Genomic DNA, 15,793 nt, shown 5'->3' with positions numbered 1-15,793 from the left:
TCATTTGGGCTCTCTGGCTCACTGTTCACTTCTTTCTGCAGTCGTAATCTCCATGGCCAAGTCTCATTTGGCTGACGTCACGTATAAAACATTTATATTCAACAGTGCTGCCACTCTGTTGTCGGGACATGAATGTGATTAAGAGATGCTGTGGTCAGCAAACAGTAATCAACATGTTCAAACTGACTAACCGGTTTGACTCCAAAAGTATTGCTTGTATTAATCTTATTTACCTGCATATTATATCTTGTTGATGTTACTGTTTCTAGGTATACATTTGTTTGGAAATCGTCTCACAGGTGCATTGAGTTCCTTTGTAGCACTAAAACCTCAAAATCCAGACAGACTTATTTCGTTTTTATATGATGGATGTAAAGAATATAGGATGCAGGCCTTCGCCACAACTTCTACTCACAACCACCATGTGTAACCTTATGATCTCTATCTTTACTGAATATGTTTGAATAAACCCAACCCAGCTAGTATATGTCTGGTAATGGCTTGTATAGGGGTTGCTAAGTTAGTCAAGTTTGGTTTTATTCAACATTACCCTTTTAAAGGCACAAAGTACGTGTAGTAGACTCATGTTCAGACTTAACACCTTTATATGATATGCTCTGCTTCCCAGTATGATTTGCTTCCTTCATAATCCAAAGCACAGAGTTCACTCTGCTCTTACTTACCAGCTTTCAGCCTAAGATTGTCTCTAGTCACCACTGCTGTTTTATTATAACTGTTCAAACTGGTGCACAGTGGTTTCAAAATGGGTCCCACGGGCAACTAGAGAACCATCACAGTGGAGCCCTGAATAAGAACTCATGATCAAAGCAGCTCTGCTTTACTCTATTGCAAACAATAAGACATTCTTCTAATGCTGAGAAAAGACGTTTTCATATACTGTTTGTTATTGTTGCATGTTGATTGGGATGGAAATGCTAAGTAAATGATGTCCTTGGTTTGGAATAGGGTTTCTTTCCTTGTGTGTGTGCCTTTGTCCAACTTCTACCTTGCACTCATAATATTTCTGTATTCCGCATGTCAGCAAAATGCTCCGTAGCTATAACTGCCCATCATAGTAGTCCCAAAATAGTGCAGAGGTTATTGTTCTAGAAGCCCCGCTGACCCAGTTTGCGGGGTGTGCGATTGTGTGTGCGTGATATTGCAAGGTTTGTTTATTTCTCAGGGTAATTAACCTACCTGTCACTTGGTTTTGGTGTGGTGAGGGGTGGGAGTTAGGGGAGGTCAGAGCAGTAACGTAGAGGGAGTAACAATGAGCCAGAGGAGAGGGGAGGGGGCTGTGGTATGCTGTGTTTGCTCATGTCTCTCTTTCCATACACCAGTAAAAGAGGGAGCCGTACATCTTCTGTAGCCCTGCGCCTCTCTGGTTGGCTGGCTGGTTGTCTTGACTTGACTGACTTGACTGGAGGGATATAAATAGCAGCCTTTGAATAGGATAACTGCAGAGGCAAGGGAAGGGAAGGGGGGTGAGGGGGGTGAGGGTGGAAGTAGCGCCAGGGAAGATATGAGTGCCAATGTTTTAAAGTAGAGAAAAAATCATGCAGCCATGGTCTCATCTGTTCACTCAGTCACTCAGTCAGTCAGTCACAAGTTTGATCATACTCGGACGCACTCAGAAGAAAAGTGCATTATGGAGGAGAGAATTGAGGGATGGGACGTATGATTAATTCATGGCCCTCTGAAGCAGAAGACCTCTCTTTAAGCAGGAAGGCACAGGATTGTTGTTGTGTACTTGCATAGAGGAAAAGGAGGCATTAAACTATTATGTTTGTTCTGTATTATGAACTTATTGAACAAGCACTCATAACAGCTAGATTTCTAGCGGTTGTAATAAGGGAAGAATGCTCAATAACTTCAATCTTCTTGACTGACTATAGTATGGATGCCATGAATTAGTGCAGGGTAGAGCCCAACATTATAAGGGCTGGCTACCTATGGTGGTAAGTAGTGGGTTTTTGTTGAGACGTGCCAGTCACGTTCCTGAAGACATTCCATTGCTGTTCCCACAGGGTGTCCGCGGGGTCTTAAAAAGTATTAAAAGTTGATCAATCAATTTAGCGAAAATTAAGGCTATTAAAAAGTATTAAAAAGTATTAAACGGCATTTTCCAAGGTATTACATTTTGTAGCTTGTTTTCATTAAGTATATCAATTGTCCAAAGAGGTTGTATTCTACAGTTTGCCTGAATGTAATCATTGCGTAGGTGTGTAGTGTGATTCTATGTAGTTTATTTATGGCATCCCGTTGAATTTGACCTCATCTGAACAGGACATCGTATGCTCACTGCTTGATAGCGCGCGAAGGCCCGTTTACGCCGGTTGTTAAACAACATCGTTATGGGGAAATGCAAGTTTGCGTCCAAATGGTTGGAAGATAAGGAGGAAGGACAATCAATACTGTATATAGTAAATGTGAGGTAAAGTGTGTCGCCAATGTAACCGGTTAACCTGTTACGCACCGCCCCCCCCGGTACCGGGCGGATAAACGCGTCATTTGCAGGAAACAACGTCTAAGGAATCTTAATATTTAATAAACTATGAATGTTTTATATCCATGTAACGGGAAGAAACTCAGCTAACTGATCTTTTTAAAAAAAAAATCCAAAAAAAACCCACAATGCTAACACTCAGCCTCTGAATTAGCCACGAGCGAAAAAATGTAACCTATCTCTGCACCTAAACTCACTCATAACTCCCTTATTACTTATCCTAGATGCACAGCCAACCCCTCGATTAGCATCTCCTGGAGACACAGAATCTGGGGGTGCCCACCTACAAACGCTAACATGGCTTACCTTGGTCAAAACTGGTCTTCAATGGCATTCAAACGATAAAAAAACGATGCTGCAGTTAATCCATAGGTTAATCCAATGTGTCCGTGTCCTCTTTGAAATGATTTCTGATAATCCATAAGCAATAAAACTGCTTTTTCGTTTCCAAATGTCAGAGCGAGAGATCGGTCCACTCTGCTGCAAAATTACATGCGCGCAGCCCCCACCTTTTCTCTTCACAACGTGTGTGTGTGGGGGCCTCCCCCTTCGATTCTATTGGCTCTAACGGTCAGAAAGAGGTGTCAACCATCAAAATCGACCAAGGGGGGCCAGAGATATGAAAAAAAAAACATTTTCACCCAAATCACCTCAGAGGTGGAGTGGTTTTGGCTAAACCTCTCTAAAAAGGTCAAATGTCACTTGTTTTGCATCAATCTTGATACAGGGTACTTATTATATGTTGTACTTTGGATTCCTAAAGCTTTTAGCCTACTAACCCATCATCCAAGGGTAGTTTTCACTATAAGTAAAAAAGAATTTTTGGACGGACACTATAATTTACAGTTTTTTACTATGTAAAATCTGAATTTTCTTTAAAATAAAAAACATCTATATTGATTCTGACTTTTCTACATCCAACTCACAGGTTTATCATTACTTTGAGAAAAAAGATTATTAATTTAACCCTTTTAGAAGGGAAGATATGGTCATTTGTTCTGGGAATGGCATTTTCGAGCCTGAGACCTGAAAAACAGGCTCAGAGCTTAACAGGTTAAAACTCCAAGTGGCGATGAGTTCTTAAAATGTATGGAAAGGGTCTTAAAAAAGGTCTTAAAAGGTATTACATTTGACTTCAGGATTCCTGCATATACCCTGTCCCAGCTCTCTCAGTATTCCCACAACTCTGGTGTTATGCAATATCTTACTTGGTCTGTCAAACGTAATGTAAAATGTAACGTAAAATACAACCAGTTTTAGTTGCAGTATGATTCATACGAATTGTGTTGTTTTGAGGGACTGTACTTTCTCTAGCTTTAGCATTAGCGGATATTATCAAGCATGTTTCAAAGTGTTCAGGTAGACATTGCTTGCTCTTTGGGTTCAGCTTGGACAACAGATAAGCTTTCTATGCGTTTCATCTGCAGCCCAGCCCGCTGTCCTCCCTCAACTGCTCTTCCTCCAGATCAGGGGTGTAATGGTTGAAAATAGAGTGCTTGATGTGCCGCTAATGGCTGCATCGTCTGGCAGTGTGTAAATGTGTTTTCAAAGAAACGTAGTGGCCAGTTGCTAACCTCCCCCCCCCCATCTCTTTTTTTCTTTCTCTTTGTTCCAGATGGTTGATGACGATGCAATTGCAGCGTGAATGAAGCTTGGCGTGGGGAGAGCTGAACGATGCCCAAAGGTGGGGGTTCTAAAACCCCCCAGCTGGACCACTTCCCACTCAACACCGACATGGTGGAAAAGCAGGGTGGGAAGAAGGTAAGACTGGAAAACCTACACACACACATTGTGCCCGATACCCAATGTTTGTTTACAGCTTGTAATCCCAGTTTCTACTGTTAGTCTTTGAAACCTGACACTCAACCACTACTGATAAACAATTACAAACAGTTGCAAGGCTTCACAAAGGGACACGAAGAAAATGTTGGGCTAAAATAAATAAGAAGGGTTTTTTTTCAACTTGGAGGCCTGGGAACAAGTCCTACTACAGAAAGTATCAGTCTTAAATGTATACCAGTTTTAGTGACTTTGTTTTGTGGTTAAACCGGCTCTGTGACCTCTGTGTGATGAAGGCAAGCATTATGAAAGTTTTGCAGTGATTGTGATGTCGTCTTTATAAATGATTAAAGTTAAGTCTGGCTTGGATGTGCTCCTACGTTTAATATTTCTAAGTTGCCAGAACTATGACATCTAGCTATCAGTATCAAAGGGGACGATCAGTGGACCCTGAAGTAAACAAACATGCCTCCATTTTAAATGTTACCTCAAATTCAAATGTAAAGCTGAATAAATGTCACATTCCTATATCTATAATATCCAAAGATGGCTACTTGATTTTGAATTCCAAGTGAATAAAGTGTTCTAACTGTGCTAAGTATTTCCTAACTGTAACAGGCCCACCTTAATCCACAGTTACATAAGTGACTCTTGCATAATAGATTCTTGGAAACCAGGGGTCGCAAAGAATACAGTGTTTGTGTCTTTGAGATCCAGGCTAAAACAAAGCTGAATTTCTCAGGCAGATTGAGAGGCGCCCTTTGGAATTATACGGCCTTGTTTGCCTGTTGAAACGTATTCAGTCTTGAATTGCAGGCTTTGAAAGCAGCGTTCCCTGAGTTAAACACAGGTACAGTCATGTTGTTTGCAGTGGAATAAAGTGTGCGGCGCAGCTTGATGATGTCATGGTGTGTGCCAACTGTTCAGCTAACAGGAGGCGGAGAGAGGAGAGGTACAGCTTATGCAGGCATGGATTTACAGCCCTCTGCAAAGGATTGCATCAGACTCTGGCATGGAGGAAGGGAGGGAGGGATGAAGCACACAGGGGTGGGTGGAGAACGGAGTGAGACGAAAGAAGCAGGCATTGCTAGGAGACGATTAAACAGGGTGTCTTCTGGAGGCAGATATGAGCAAAATACATTTTACTCTGCATTAAAAACATAGCTATACTGTAAAGGATGTAAGCTTTGGTGATTTAGATGTGCTGTATCTTAGCTGATATGCAGACAGAGAGAGGAAGAGGGAGAGAGATGGGGAGATCAGCTAACTGTGGCTGACACTGTTTGTCTCTACTGTACCATGACATCATAGTCTTGTGACTGGGGCAGGGCAGTGGGAGGAGCTCAAAGTGTTGACACATAATGGAAAACCTGCCCTGAGGATAGAGGGAGATGAGAAGGGGACGGAGAGTAGGACAGAGAAATTAAGTGCAATAAAATATACATTACATCTAGCCTGCGCCTGCATCTCCATAATGAGACATTAAACCCTCTGTATATGAACCATGCTTAACCTCACAACACAACACATTTTGGACAGAGCAATTCCTCAAATACATCCGGGATTCAGAGCCCAGTGAATCCTTGGCTGGTGTAAATTCCCTTTTCACTCAGTAGTTATTCCTGGAATGTTTTGTGATTTTATTTTTGAAATATATTAAATGTGTCAATGTTTTTCTAATCGACAAGGTGAAGAGAATTTCTCAGATTTAGAATCATTAAATGTACAGCTCTGGTTGATACTGTCGTAAAGTGAACAGACTCTATGTGTAACATACATGCTCTCCCTTGAGTATTAGAAATCCAGTTGTTCCGAACGCCTTTAGTCTTAGCAATATTTTAATGGAGCCATAATACAAATAAAGTACTTTTTTAATTGCTTTTCTGCACCTTTATAAAATAAAAATAATGCGTCAATTGCGTATTTGTTGTTTAGTTCTTTTTAGTAGAACCTTAAATGCTTTGGATTTCTGGCTTTGTGGCAAGAATAAATTGCAATTGCAAAATAAATAGCTTTGAGCGCTAGTAACTTAATCAAATAATGTTATCACTAGAATAATTAACTATAACAACACCAGGCTTTTTCAGCTCTAACTTTTGGAATGCTGCAGGTCACTATCGGATTCCATTACAACAAAGAATCTAGTTGAACAAACACAAGTGTTTGCATCTGTTGATAACAGACACACTTGGGCTTGTGATTGTTTCCAGCAGCTGTAGACCACAGAGCCGAGTCGGCGTCGGCGTCAGCGTAGCCTCCTCTCGATGCGCCTGGCTCTTTGTGCTGGAATCTAGGAGGAAACTAGATGGAAAAGTTTTTCTCTGCAAAGCCCATAATAGCTCAAAGTCTCTGGGCTGAGAACGGGCCTTCAGTAAATACAGGAGGAAACTGCTGGGTCCACAGATAGCTCATATGGCGCGTTTCCACTACAGCGCGGAGCACGGTTTAAGAGGGCTGTGACGTCAGCGGCCCGTCTTTGGTTGCGTTTCCACTTGGCCTAGTACCGGCCGGCGGGTCCTAATTCACAGTTTTTCTGGCCTCATAAAATCGTGGGTCTAGGGCCAGAGACAACGAGGCTGAGTCGGGCTGAGTATGCTAAACTAGAGAGAGCATCGCTGGCAAGGGGGATACAACTACAACAAGATGGACATATTTGACCGTGATTTAATTGTAATACACGTTTCAAAATGATGCCGAAGTAACAACATACTGATACCGGTTAGTAAAAACCATGAATTAATGCTTTGTCAAGTCTGCAGACAGACGGCAGGCGAAAAACCTTTTAAAATGCGTGTTTTCTAAATGGAGATTGGCTAAGCTAACGCAGTATATGCTCCGACCGTCCACACTCACAACAACGGCCTATACAGACATAAATAAAGCAGCGACTGTATTCGCCATGACACAGGCAGTCTGTGGTTTGTACTTGTTTAACTTTTGTCTAGTTTCTGAACAGATATGAGGAGCTGTGAGCTCTGAGTGCTAACAGCTAACGGCTGTGTTGTTTTTCTGGGGTTCTCATTGAAGATACGTCACGGTTCCGCCTACACTGCGTTACTATAGATACTACCCCAGTTCCTAAACTGTAATGGAAATGCGCCATAAAGTGAGCCAGTCCTAACGAGGCCTAGCCATACCGAGCGGGGCCGAGCGAGGCCGTGTAGTGGAAACGCGCCAATAGTTGACTGACTGTATTGGCCTGTGTCTCTTTCCAATGTCTTTTCTTTCTAGCCATAAAAAAGTAAATATTGAAATGACAGTGCTGACGATGATTTTCTTTTACAGGATAAAGTGTTGTCAAACAAGACCCCCAAATTGGATCGCAGTGATGGGGTCAAAGAGATGAAAGAAAAGGCCCCTAAAAGGAAGCTGCCCTTTACTGCTGGAGCTAATGGAGACCAGAAAGATTCTGACTCAGGTAAGAGATTATTTGGATGCATCTACTTATGTGACAAGTGCCACTCCATGTGACTTTGAAGTGGTAATCAAAAGAGGAAGGCTTACAGGAAATAGTTGGGCGGGCTCTGTGAAAGGGGGGTTGGGCTTTTTGAAGTGGAAGGGCCCCCAGTGTTATCTTCCAGTCAGCTGTGTTTGTGGCAGAACCCAGGAAACTGTTCTTACAGTCGCAGTCTAAAAGCAGAGGAAGACCACACAAAATCATGATCCAATGAAGTGGGAGTTTGTACCTCGTACAGGCCTGACCAGGACCGGCTTTTGGTAAGGATCCAGCTTTGTGTTTTCTTTAATTAGGTAGAGAAGGACTACTGCTCATGCATGTTGTCTTTGGGCTTTAAGGGTTCAGGCTTTAGTTTGTTGATAATGGTCCAACTCAGAGGCTTTGGTCACAGCCTTCATCATCATCATCAGTGGCTCAGTTGGTTTATGTTCAGTGATTAGACAAAAAAGAGTACAAAGCTAAATGTGTGCATGTTCTAACAGATGACTTAGAGTAAGATTGTCCATGTTATTTGTAGACACAGGGGTTGTGTGTAATATCTTTGTAGCTCAAGGGACTTCTAAATAAGTGGAACGTTTGATTGAGAAGCTGGAACTTATTTCTACAATAATATGCTGATTGGCACTCTTGGGCACATTACCTTTTTCATGGTTACATTTATGTTGTAAGATTGTTGGGTTTACTGTTTCTTAAAGTGTGATATATGTTATTCTCATTAGATGCTTTGGTACTTCTACGAAACAGATCTTACCCATCCCCCAACCCCAATAAGGGGAGGTGTGAACTCTCACCTGAGAAACAATGGGTGGACAGTCTTTTTCGTATGCTAATAGCTTGACATTTGATTGGGATTGGCTGCCTGGTTTTTTAGTCCTTGAACACAATCCTCTTTATTTTGACAAACTGTAGAAACCATGAAGTTTCCAGGTATGATTCCACTGCACAATTCCCACCGTTGGTACAAACACTTTACCAGCATCCGTCTGTCGTTCTGCATTAATGTATTCCATCGCATCAGCACATTTGTTTTCCTGCACCACTTATACCAAAGCAAAGTCCTCGTATGTGTAAACCTACTTGGTAATAAAACTGATTCTGATCCAGCCTTATAGTTGAGGGTTTATTGAAGTCAGTTTGCTTGGTATTTATTCCTATTTATGGGTGTTGGTCAGGACTTTTGTTCCCACGTATCCTTTTCACCTGTATACTGAGTTGTTTCTGCATATTTGTGTATCATAGTCTGACTTTGTTTCTTGGCCCTTCAAGTTTTGACCTGGTTTTGTCTGTGTATAGCCCCTACTTACACACTTCACAGCCCCCCCTCCCCCATTCTAACCATCCAAAGTTCCTCTGTGGCTTGGGCTGATATTGATGACTATTGGGAATTGTATCGTATTGTGTAAAGTGATTCAATTCTATTTTGCTTTCGTTGATTCCCTTATTATACGTCTTAGCTGTATTATTTGGAGTTGTGTTCAAAACTAGTGTTTGAAATTGTATTCTGATGAATACCACAAATATCTGAAAGATGGACTCCAGCCCAAGTTTGGGAGGAATAGGATTGCATTTCACTGCGCTGAAATGTTTATAATGGCAGGCCGAGCCATTGCTGTAATGCCTATGTTGTTTGTATACATGGCTATCAACTCTGCCTCTAATTACCATGCACATGCAAGTTGCCTGCAAAGTGTTTATAAACATTACAATATCTCTCAGTGGGGGTCTGCACAGCACTCTGCAGATCATGCAAGTTAATCAAAGGTCTCAAACCTTCAATGCTCATCCATTCATTTGCAGAATTGCCAAGCCTCCCTTGACCTCCTCTGAAGAGCGCTAGACAGCAGCATTCCTCATTCCTGAGGTCACCCTCCTTTCCTCCATCTCCTCACCGCCGCTATCCACGGCCGCAGCAGTCAGAGTTTAGGGATAGATGGTAGAACAGTCTTGTCAGATTGAAACTGTTTCCATACAAAGGGTAATTCTGAAACAGTTTTAGGTTGTTTTGTAAAGAACCCCATCCTAACTGAAGTACCAATACTAGAGGAAAATAACCCTTTTGTTCTTGCTCCTCGTCTCCTGTTGGTTAGCAAATAAAGTGAAATAGAAATCATCATACATGCATTATGAGGCGTGAGATAAAAAGAGCGTGACTTCATTTTCTTACCTCATGCTGTCAATGAACACTTGAACTGTGTTTGACAAACAGTTTTGTTGTTGCTGACAAGTTGTATTGTGCTGAATGGAGTTGATTAATCTATTGGCAGCCAAAATTGGATAATGAAAAGAAGGTTTATTTGGAACCAATCTAAATGCAGATGGTGTTTTTATAGGCCTTACATAATCTAATCTATTGCCACTTTAAATGTTGGGATGTGCTGCAGTGTTACATGATCAACATTGTTATTCAATTGTGTTTTTGGTCGACCCAGCAATATGATGAGGTCTATTTAAACTATTTTTAACGACTAATCCATTAGTAATAGAAATACTTGGTTTGCAGCACTTGCAGTTAACTGCAAGGTGAAAATGAATTCGTGCATTGCTGCCTTAAAGGAGAGGTGTCATGCTTTTCCGGTTATTACCCGTCCCCTTGTGTGTTATGAAGGTTTTTATGCAGAGTCAAAACCCTCAAAGTACACCCTGTAGCGAGTAAAACTCTAACACAGAAAATACCTCCCCAAAACGCCTCGTTGGAGATACGTCATTGTCCATTTGATTCTTCCGAAAATGGACCAATCCGTGGAGCCGTTACGTTACGTCCGCGGAGCCGTTACGTTAAGCCCCCGCTGATTGGTCCAAATTGACCAATCCACTGACTTCCTCACACACAGGCAGCTCTGCTGATTTCTCCTCCCTGGCTACAGGCTGATAACAGACAGTTGGGATCGCAGCAAAATTCTCTCTGCAGACCCATTCTCACAGCATTTATCAACCTTTTTCTTACTCAATATCAAGCCACACTTATTGTTTTTACTTCGGATGTGAGTTTGTGTGTGCTCAGGATGAGTTTGGCTGTGTTTCGCTATGTTTGCTAAACAAGGAAACACCACCTCCACGGAGCTCAGCGCGATTCACAACGTCCCAGCCAATCGGAGCACACTGTGCTCACAGGGAGGGTGGGGGCTGGAGCTATTGGAGCTACAACGAGCCGTTAAAGGCAGAGAGTGAAATTCAGTGAATACAAGTAGTTTACAGAGATGCTGTATGAGAAACCAATGTGAGTTTGGAAAAATGCACATTAAATCTAAATCTATTTTAGTATACCTCAACAATGGAATTATGATCAGTGGAAATGGCCATGACACCTCTCCTTTAAGTGAATCTATTGATTATGTACTTATGCATGCAGCATTGGGATTTGCTATACCTACATTCAAAATGAGCTATCACAAAAAAGGTGACAGAATATTCCTTCCCAACATTAGCGCCGCTCCTTTCATTATGCGGTCTGAGCCTACATAATATTTTCCATTCTGAAAAACATGTTTTTATATTGATTGTGAAATGTTTTTTTGGTGTGTAATTGTCCAATGAATATAAAAGGCTGAAACATACTGTCCAAACAAATGTATCCCGTTTGCTGTTGTATTGGTTGCTCTTCTTGTGTCTTTGGATTTGCAGCTTACTCTAATGTGCTCCATCTGAGTCACCTTTTTTAAAACCTTCTAAGATATTAATTGTAATTGCATCATTGCCTTTGCCTGTGGGTCAGTTGTGCGAGACAGTAATGACGGTCGGGTTTGTGAACGTTGAAGGAAGGCACGAGCTGAGCCATGTAGGTTACAAAAGGAGATTTGCACAGATCCTCTGCCCACAAATGTTACTTCTGGCAGATTATTACACAGATATTTGTCTTTCTGTCTCCCAGACTCATATAGGCTCTGAACAAAACCTAAAAAAAGAAACCTAAACTGAATCTATCAATATGTGACAATCATAGTCAAGCCTATTGTTCACCCCACTAGGTTAATACTGTTCTTTTTATGAGTCTTTCTTGCTCAATACAAAGCATTGACAAACATCCTGTTGGCCACTTCCTGCTTCTTCTCCCTTAACTTCCTGTTTATGCAGTTTTTATTAGTCCCCAAACATAATATTGTTTCACTCTTAACGTGCTGCGTTCAAACCTACCTGGGCAGACTGGTTTGAGCGGTTCTTCTGGTCGTGGAGTTGTGTTGAACGGTCGAACCAGACCGTCTTTGTTTGGCAATAGCCAACATGGTATTATTGTCTGCCTGCCATATCATAATCTCCCTCTATTGTTAGCAGGCATTTATGTTTGATGTGGTCTCCTCCCCTGGCTGAGGTAGGCAGTCTATTCATGACTATCCCTTCCTACCTTTCCTTTTTTTAAATTATCCTTCTCTCTTATCTTGTTAGTCAAGTTTCAAGCTGTAAGGAGAGTAAGGTTTCAACCCTGTCTGTAAGCTGAGTTATATCATCTTACCGAGACACATAAAAGCCCTAAAAGGGTTCCCAAAATAGACATTTAAAAGAAATGCGCACTGAAGTAGCAGGCACATTATGTTGTGTTATTGTTTGTTCATTTTTTTTTATTCAATAATTCACGATAATGATGATCCATAGTAGGCTTACATTGGAGAAAGTCAAGATTAATCCACCCAACTTTACTATTTGGTTCTGTGCGTATCATCTGCTTTGTAAAAAATACATTTTGTATTTAGCTTGGTCCCATTATCTTTACCATCCTGTCAATTAAAATGACACATCTGTACTGGCAGGAGCCTCTTGCTGGGTAAAGAATGTGACATTTTATACTGGTTTAGTTTAATAGATGTGAATTTGAAACCTCCACTATACCTGCTCCAAGTGCACCATGTCCGCCACAAGCAGGCCGTTTGCTGCCAATGAGGATGAATCTTGTATAAGAGGCTCTGCCTGTGCGTGTCATTTAGTAGCAGTGCTCTACATGTGTGCATCAGGGTAATAACCGCCTTCCTGGTTCCCAATCTTGTAAACATAGCCTGGAAAAGCTAGCGTAGCACTTTCTCTGTTCTGCTGCTCAAAAAAACATGTTTGGACTGCTTCTGTGGTCCCTGCTGTTAAAAGTCCTAGCTGAAGGAATGTGTCTAAATGGCAAATGCTTTGAGAACGTGAGAGTGTATCAAAGAGGGGTGGCGGCACATTAGCTCTAAGTGTTCACAGATGTTAGTGAAAGTTCATCTGCTCTGTACAGTCTGTGGAACAATATTTTCCTGGAAAGCCTTAAGCCACCGGAAGTGTGAGCCGCCATGCTTCCTTCTTGCCTTGTTTACTTGCGAGCTTGTGGCCTTGAGCAATGCAGCCTGTCTTGGAATGAAAAGGTCCAAAATAAATGAAGCCCTCCCACTATAGCATTGTCTCTATACATGCAGATTAGAAATGTCTTTCTTTGTGGTAGGAGTCTGAATTGTTGCTCGCTGTGAGAGTGGTTTCCCAGTGATGAAGTGTCACAGTCATGTGTAGCTTTACCCTTTGTAAGGGTCATCACATGGTATGTTGCCACTGAAAATAATTACTGGGTGTGTCTTTGTGGAGCAGCTGCTTTTGTCCAGTAGCCCCGTGTCTCCAGTAAGCCTGGCAGGCACGCAGGCAGGCATGTGGTGACCTTGGCAAGGCCATGTTGAATTGAAATGTAAACCAACTATTTTGTAACAACCAAGGGTCTGCCAAGTCACACCCTCTTTCCTCGCTTCTCTTTTCGGACTGCTTGGCTTTGAAACAGACAGACAGACGTAAACATAATGAATGTTGGCCCCTCCCTTCCTCAGGGGCAGCTGGGTAATAACACAAATGTCACCCCTATACCAGCAAATGTGTTAGACCCTGGTCTCATGAAAACTAGCTGTTTTTGTGTATGTGTTATTAATTTGTTTGTTTTGTTGGTAGGAAAAAAAGGCAATGGTCTTGTTTATAAAGTTGTTTTGTTTTTATTGAAAAGATGCTATGACGTGGCAAAATTATTATAACTTACTTGGTGCATATTCTTTTTATATTCATAACAAGACAGAGATAGAGCAAACTTTTACTCAAAACAATGAACAATTATTGAATTTGTAGGTTTGGGTATAACACTTATTACATAAAAATATTCACCCTTCACAAGGTTTAATCATTTTAATGTGTTTGTGTGTGCTTGAATGAATGTGTCTTTAAGTGCAGGCAAACATGTGTGTCTATGCAGCCCATAAAATGAATTCTGCTTCTCTCCTCTCCCTGTCATTACAGAGAAACCAGGTCCAGAGCGAAAGCGCATTAAAAAGGAGCCCACCAACACCCGGAAGGCGGGCTTGCCGTTTGGAATGGGGATGCCAGGGATCCGGGCCGGGTACCCCCTCTCTGAGCGGCAGCAGGTGGCCTTGCTCATGCAAATGACAGCTGAGGAGTCCGTCAACAGTCCAGGTGCGTGCTTATCATGGAGGCCACGTCTTCTGTGGATGTGTGGCAGACAAGAAAAGGGGGATGAGGGGAGCTTTTTAGACAGTGTTTGTGTTTGTGAGAGAGCAATGATGTTGGCCTTTAATAGAGAGAGGATGAGACATGGGGTTGATTTGGTTTTTGTTTATCGTTTAGATGTTGTCTGCTATTTGGTTTTGTTTTGTTTTTGCCACATCGCAATCATATCCTGGCTCTGGAGCAGACCTTCTGCTTTTATTTAAAACTAGTTATACAAACGTATTCACATGAATTCTCATTACATCTGTTATGCCAGTAATAAAGTGGTTGTTTCGTTTTAGCAGCTGTATCTGTTACATATTCGTTCATCAGTGAAATCTTTTTTTTAGTACAGCAGGGGGCCGCTAAGGAAATGAAACTCTCCTGTTGGTATTGCGTAGTATTGAGAATAGTGCAATCTCAGCCTCTGAGCCAAATCACAGCAGACTTCCAAATGCAAAAGGCCTGTAACCATTTAGCTTTTGTTTATTTGTTATCCAATATCCTTTCTGCTGTTAGATGATTATTCATAATATTTACTTCCTCCTAAAGTCTTCGCAGGTGGTATATTTATTATTCGTAGACAAATCATGTTGCCGTTAAAGTATTGGATACATAAAATATCATTATTATTGCAACATTGTACTTCTTCCTCTTGCTGTTGACATTTGAGATACAATTAGGTCAGAAAGAAACGATGCATAGCTAGTTTTATTTGTGTCATTTCGTTGTTGTATGCCTGAAGTCATGGGCTTGAGAGTAAATGGCTGGGTTTCAAATATACTTTCTAACTAGAGCTGTGCGAACTCAATAATGTGAATGCAATTAAGGCTTTGGTTTAATCTTGTAAATGTGATCAAAAAAGCTCATGTGAAGTAAGACCAAGTACTCTTCTGCTGATTGCTAGATCAAGGTTGCCCCCTTCTGGTTGTAAGCAGTACAAATAAACTGTTATTCATATTAGCAGTGGCAGTAGTAGACCAAAAATAATTAATAATAAATGTGTGTCCATCTCCTACCCACAGACACAACACCAAAGCATCAGTCACAGTCCAATATGGGTCAGAAGGGAACGCCAAACTCTGCATCTAAAACCAAAGACAAAGTGAATAAACGTAATGAGAGAGGAGAGACTCGGCTGCACAGATCAGCAATACGGGGAGAGACACGCCGCATAAAGGAGCTCATTAGCGAGGGAGCTGATGTGAATGTAAAAGACTTTGCAGGTGAGAGGCTCTTTTAATACACTGTCTTATTTGTTAATATGTGTATATATTCACTCATATGGTAAAAACACCTCTAACACAGTCATTCGTCTTGTGTTTAGGCTGGACTGCATTGCATGAGGCGTGCAACAGGGGCTATTATGATGTGGCCAAGCAGCTGCTGGCAGCCGGAGCAGAGGTCAACACCAAGGGTCTGGATGATGACACCCCTCTACATGATGCGTCCAACAATGGACATTTCAAGGTAAAATCAAATGCAAAGCCTATTAAAACAGTACTCGTGCACTCAACTTTATTATCCCATTAAAACGCTGGTAGAGAAACAGTTCCCGGTCTCTCTCTTTAAATCATTACCGTGACTGTCAATCAAGCTCAGTCATGAAGCTAGTT

At 41.6% G+C, this 15,793-nt stretch overlaps 1 protein-coding gene across 3 annotated transcripts in view; it reads left to right on the top strand.

Annotated features, from left to right (window-relative positions):
- Positions 1 to 15,793, top strand: part of ankrd11 (ankyrin repeat domain 11) — a 103,928-nt gene that overhangs the window by 74,833 nt on the left and 13,302 nt on the right. For all 3 annotated transcript variants that reach the window (XM_034116568.1, XM_034116567.1, XM_034116566.1), the window contains exons 3-7: positions 4,122 to 4,267; positions 7,571 to 7,703; positions 13,971 to 14,144; positions 15,203 to 15,403; positions 15,505 to 15,647. In XM_034116568.1, coding sequence (XP_033972459.1) covers positions 4,181 to 4,267; positions 7,571 to 7,703; positions 13,971 to 14,144; positions 15,203 to 15,403; positions 15,505 to 15,647 — 738 coding nt within the window. In that variant the 5' untranslated portion in view covers positions 4,122 to 4,180. The remainder of the gene's footprint in view (positions 1 to 4,121; positions 4,268 to 7,570; positions 7,704 to 13,970; positions 14,145 to 15,202; positions 15,404 to 15,504; positions 15,648 to 15,793) is intronic.

Source organism: Trematomus bernacchii, unplaced genomic scaffold (genome assembly GCF_902827165.1).
Source record: "Trematomus bernacchii unplaced genomic scaffold, fTreBer1.1, whole genome shotgun sequence".
In the NCBI taxonomy this organism is placed as follows: Eukaryota; Metazoa; Chordata; class Actinopteri; order Perciformes; family Nototheniidae; genus Trematomus; species Trematomus bernacchii.
Note: the sequence above shows the minus strand (reverse complement) of the source record. Positions and strands in the feature narration are given on the sequence as shown.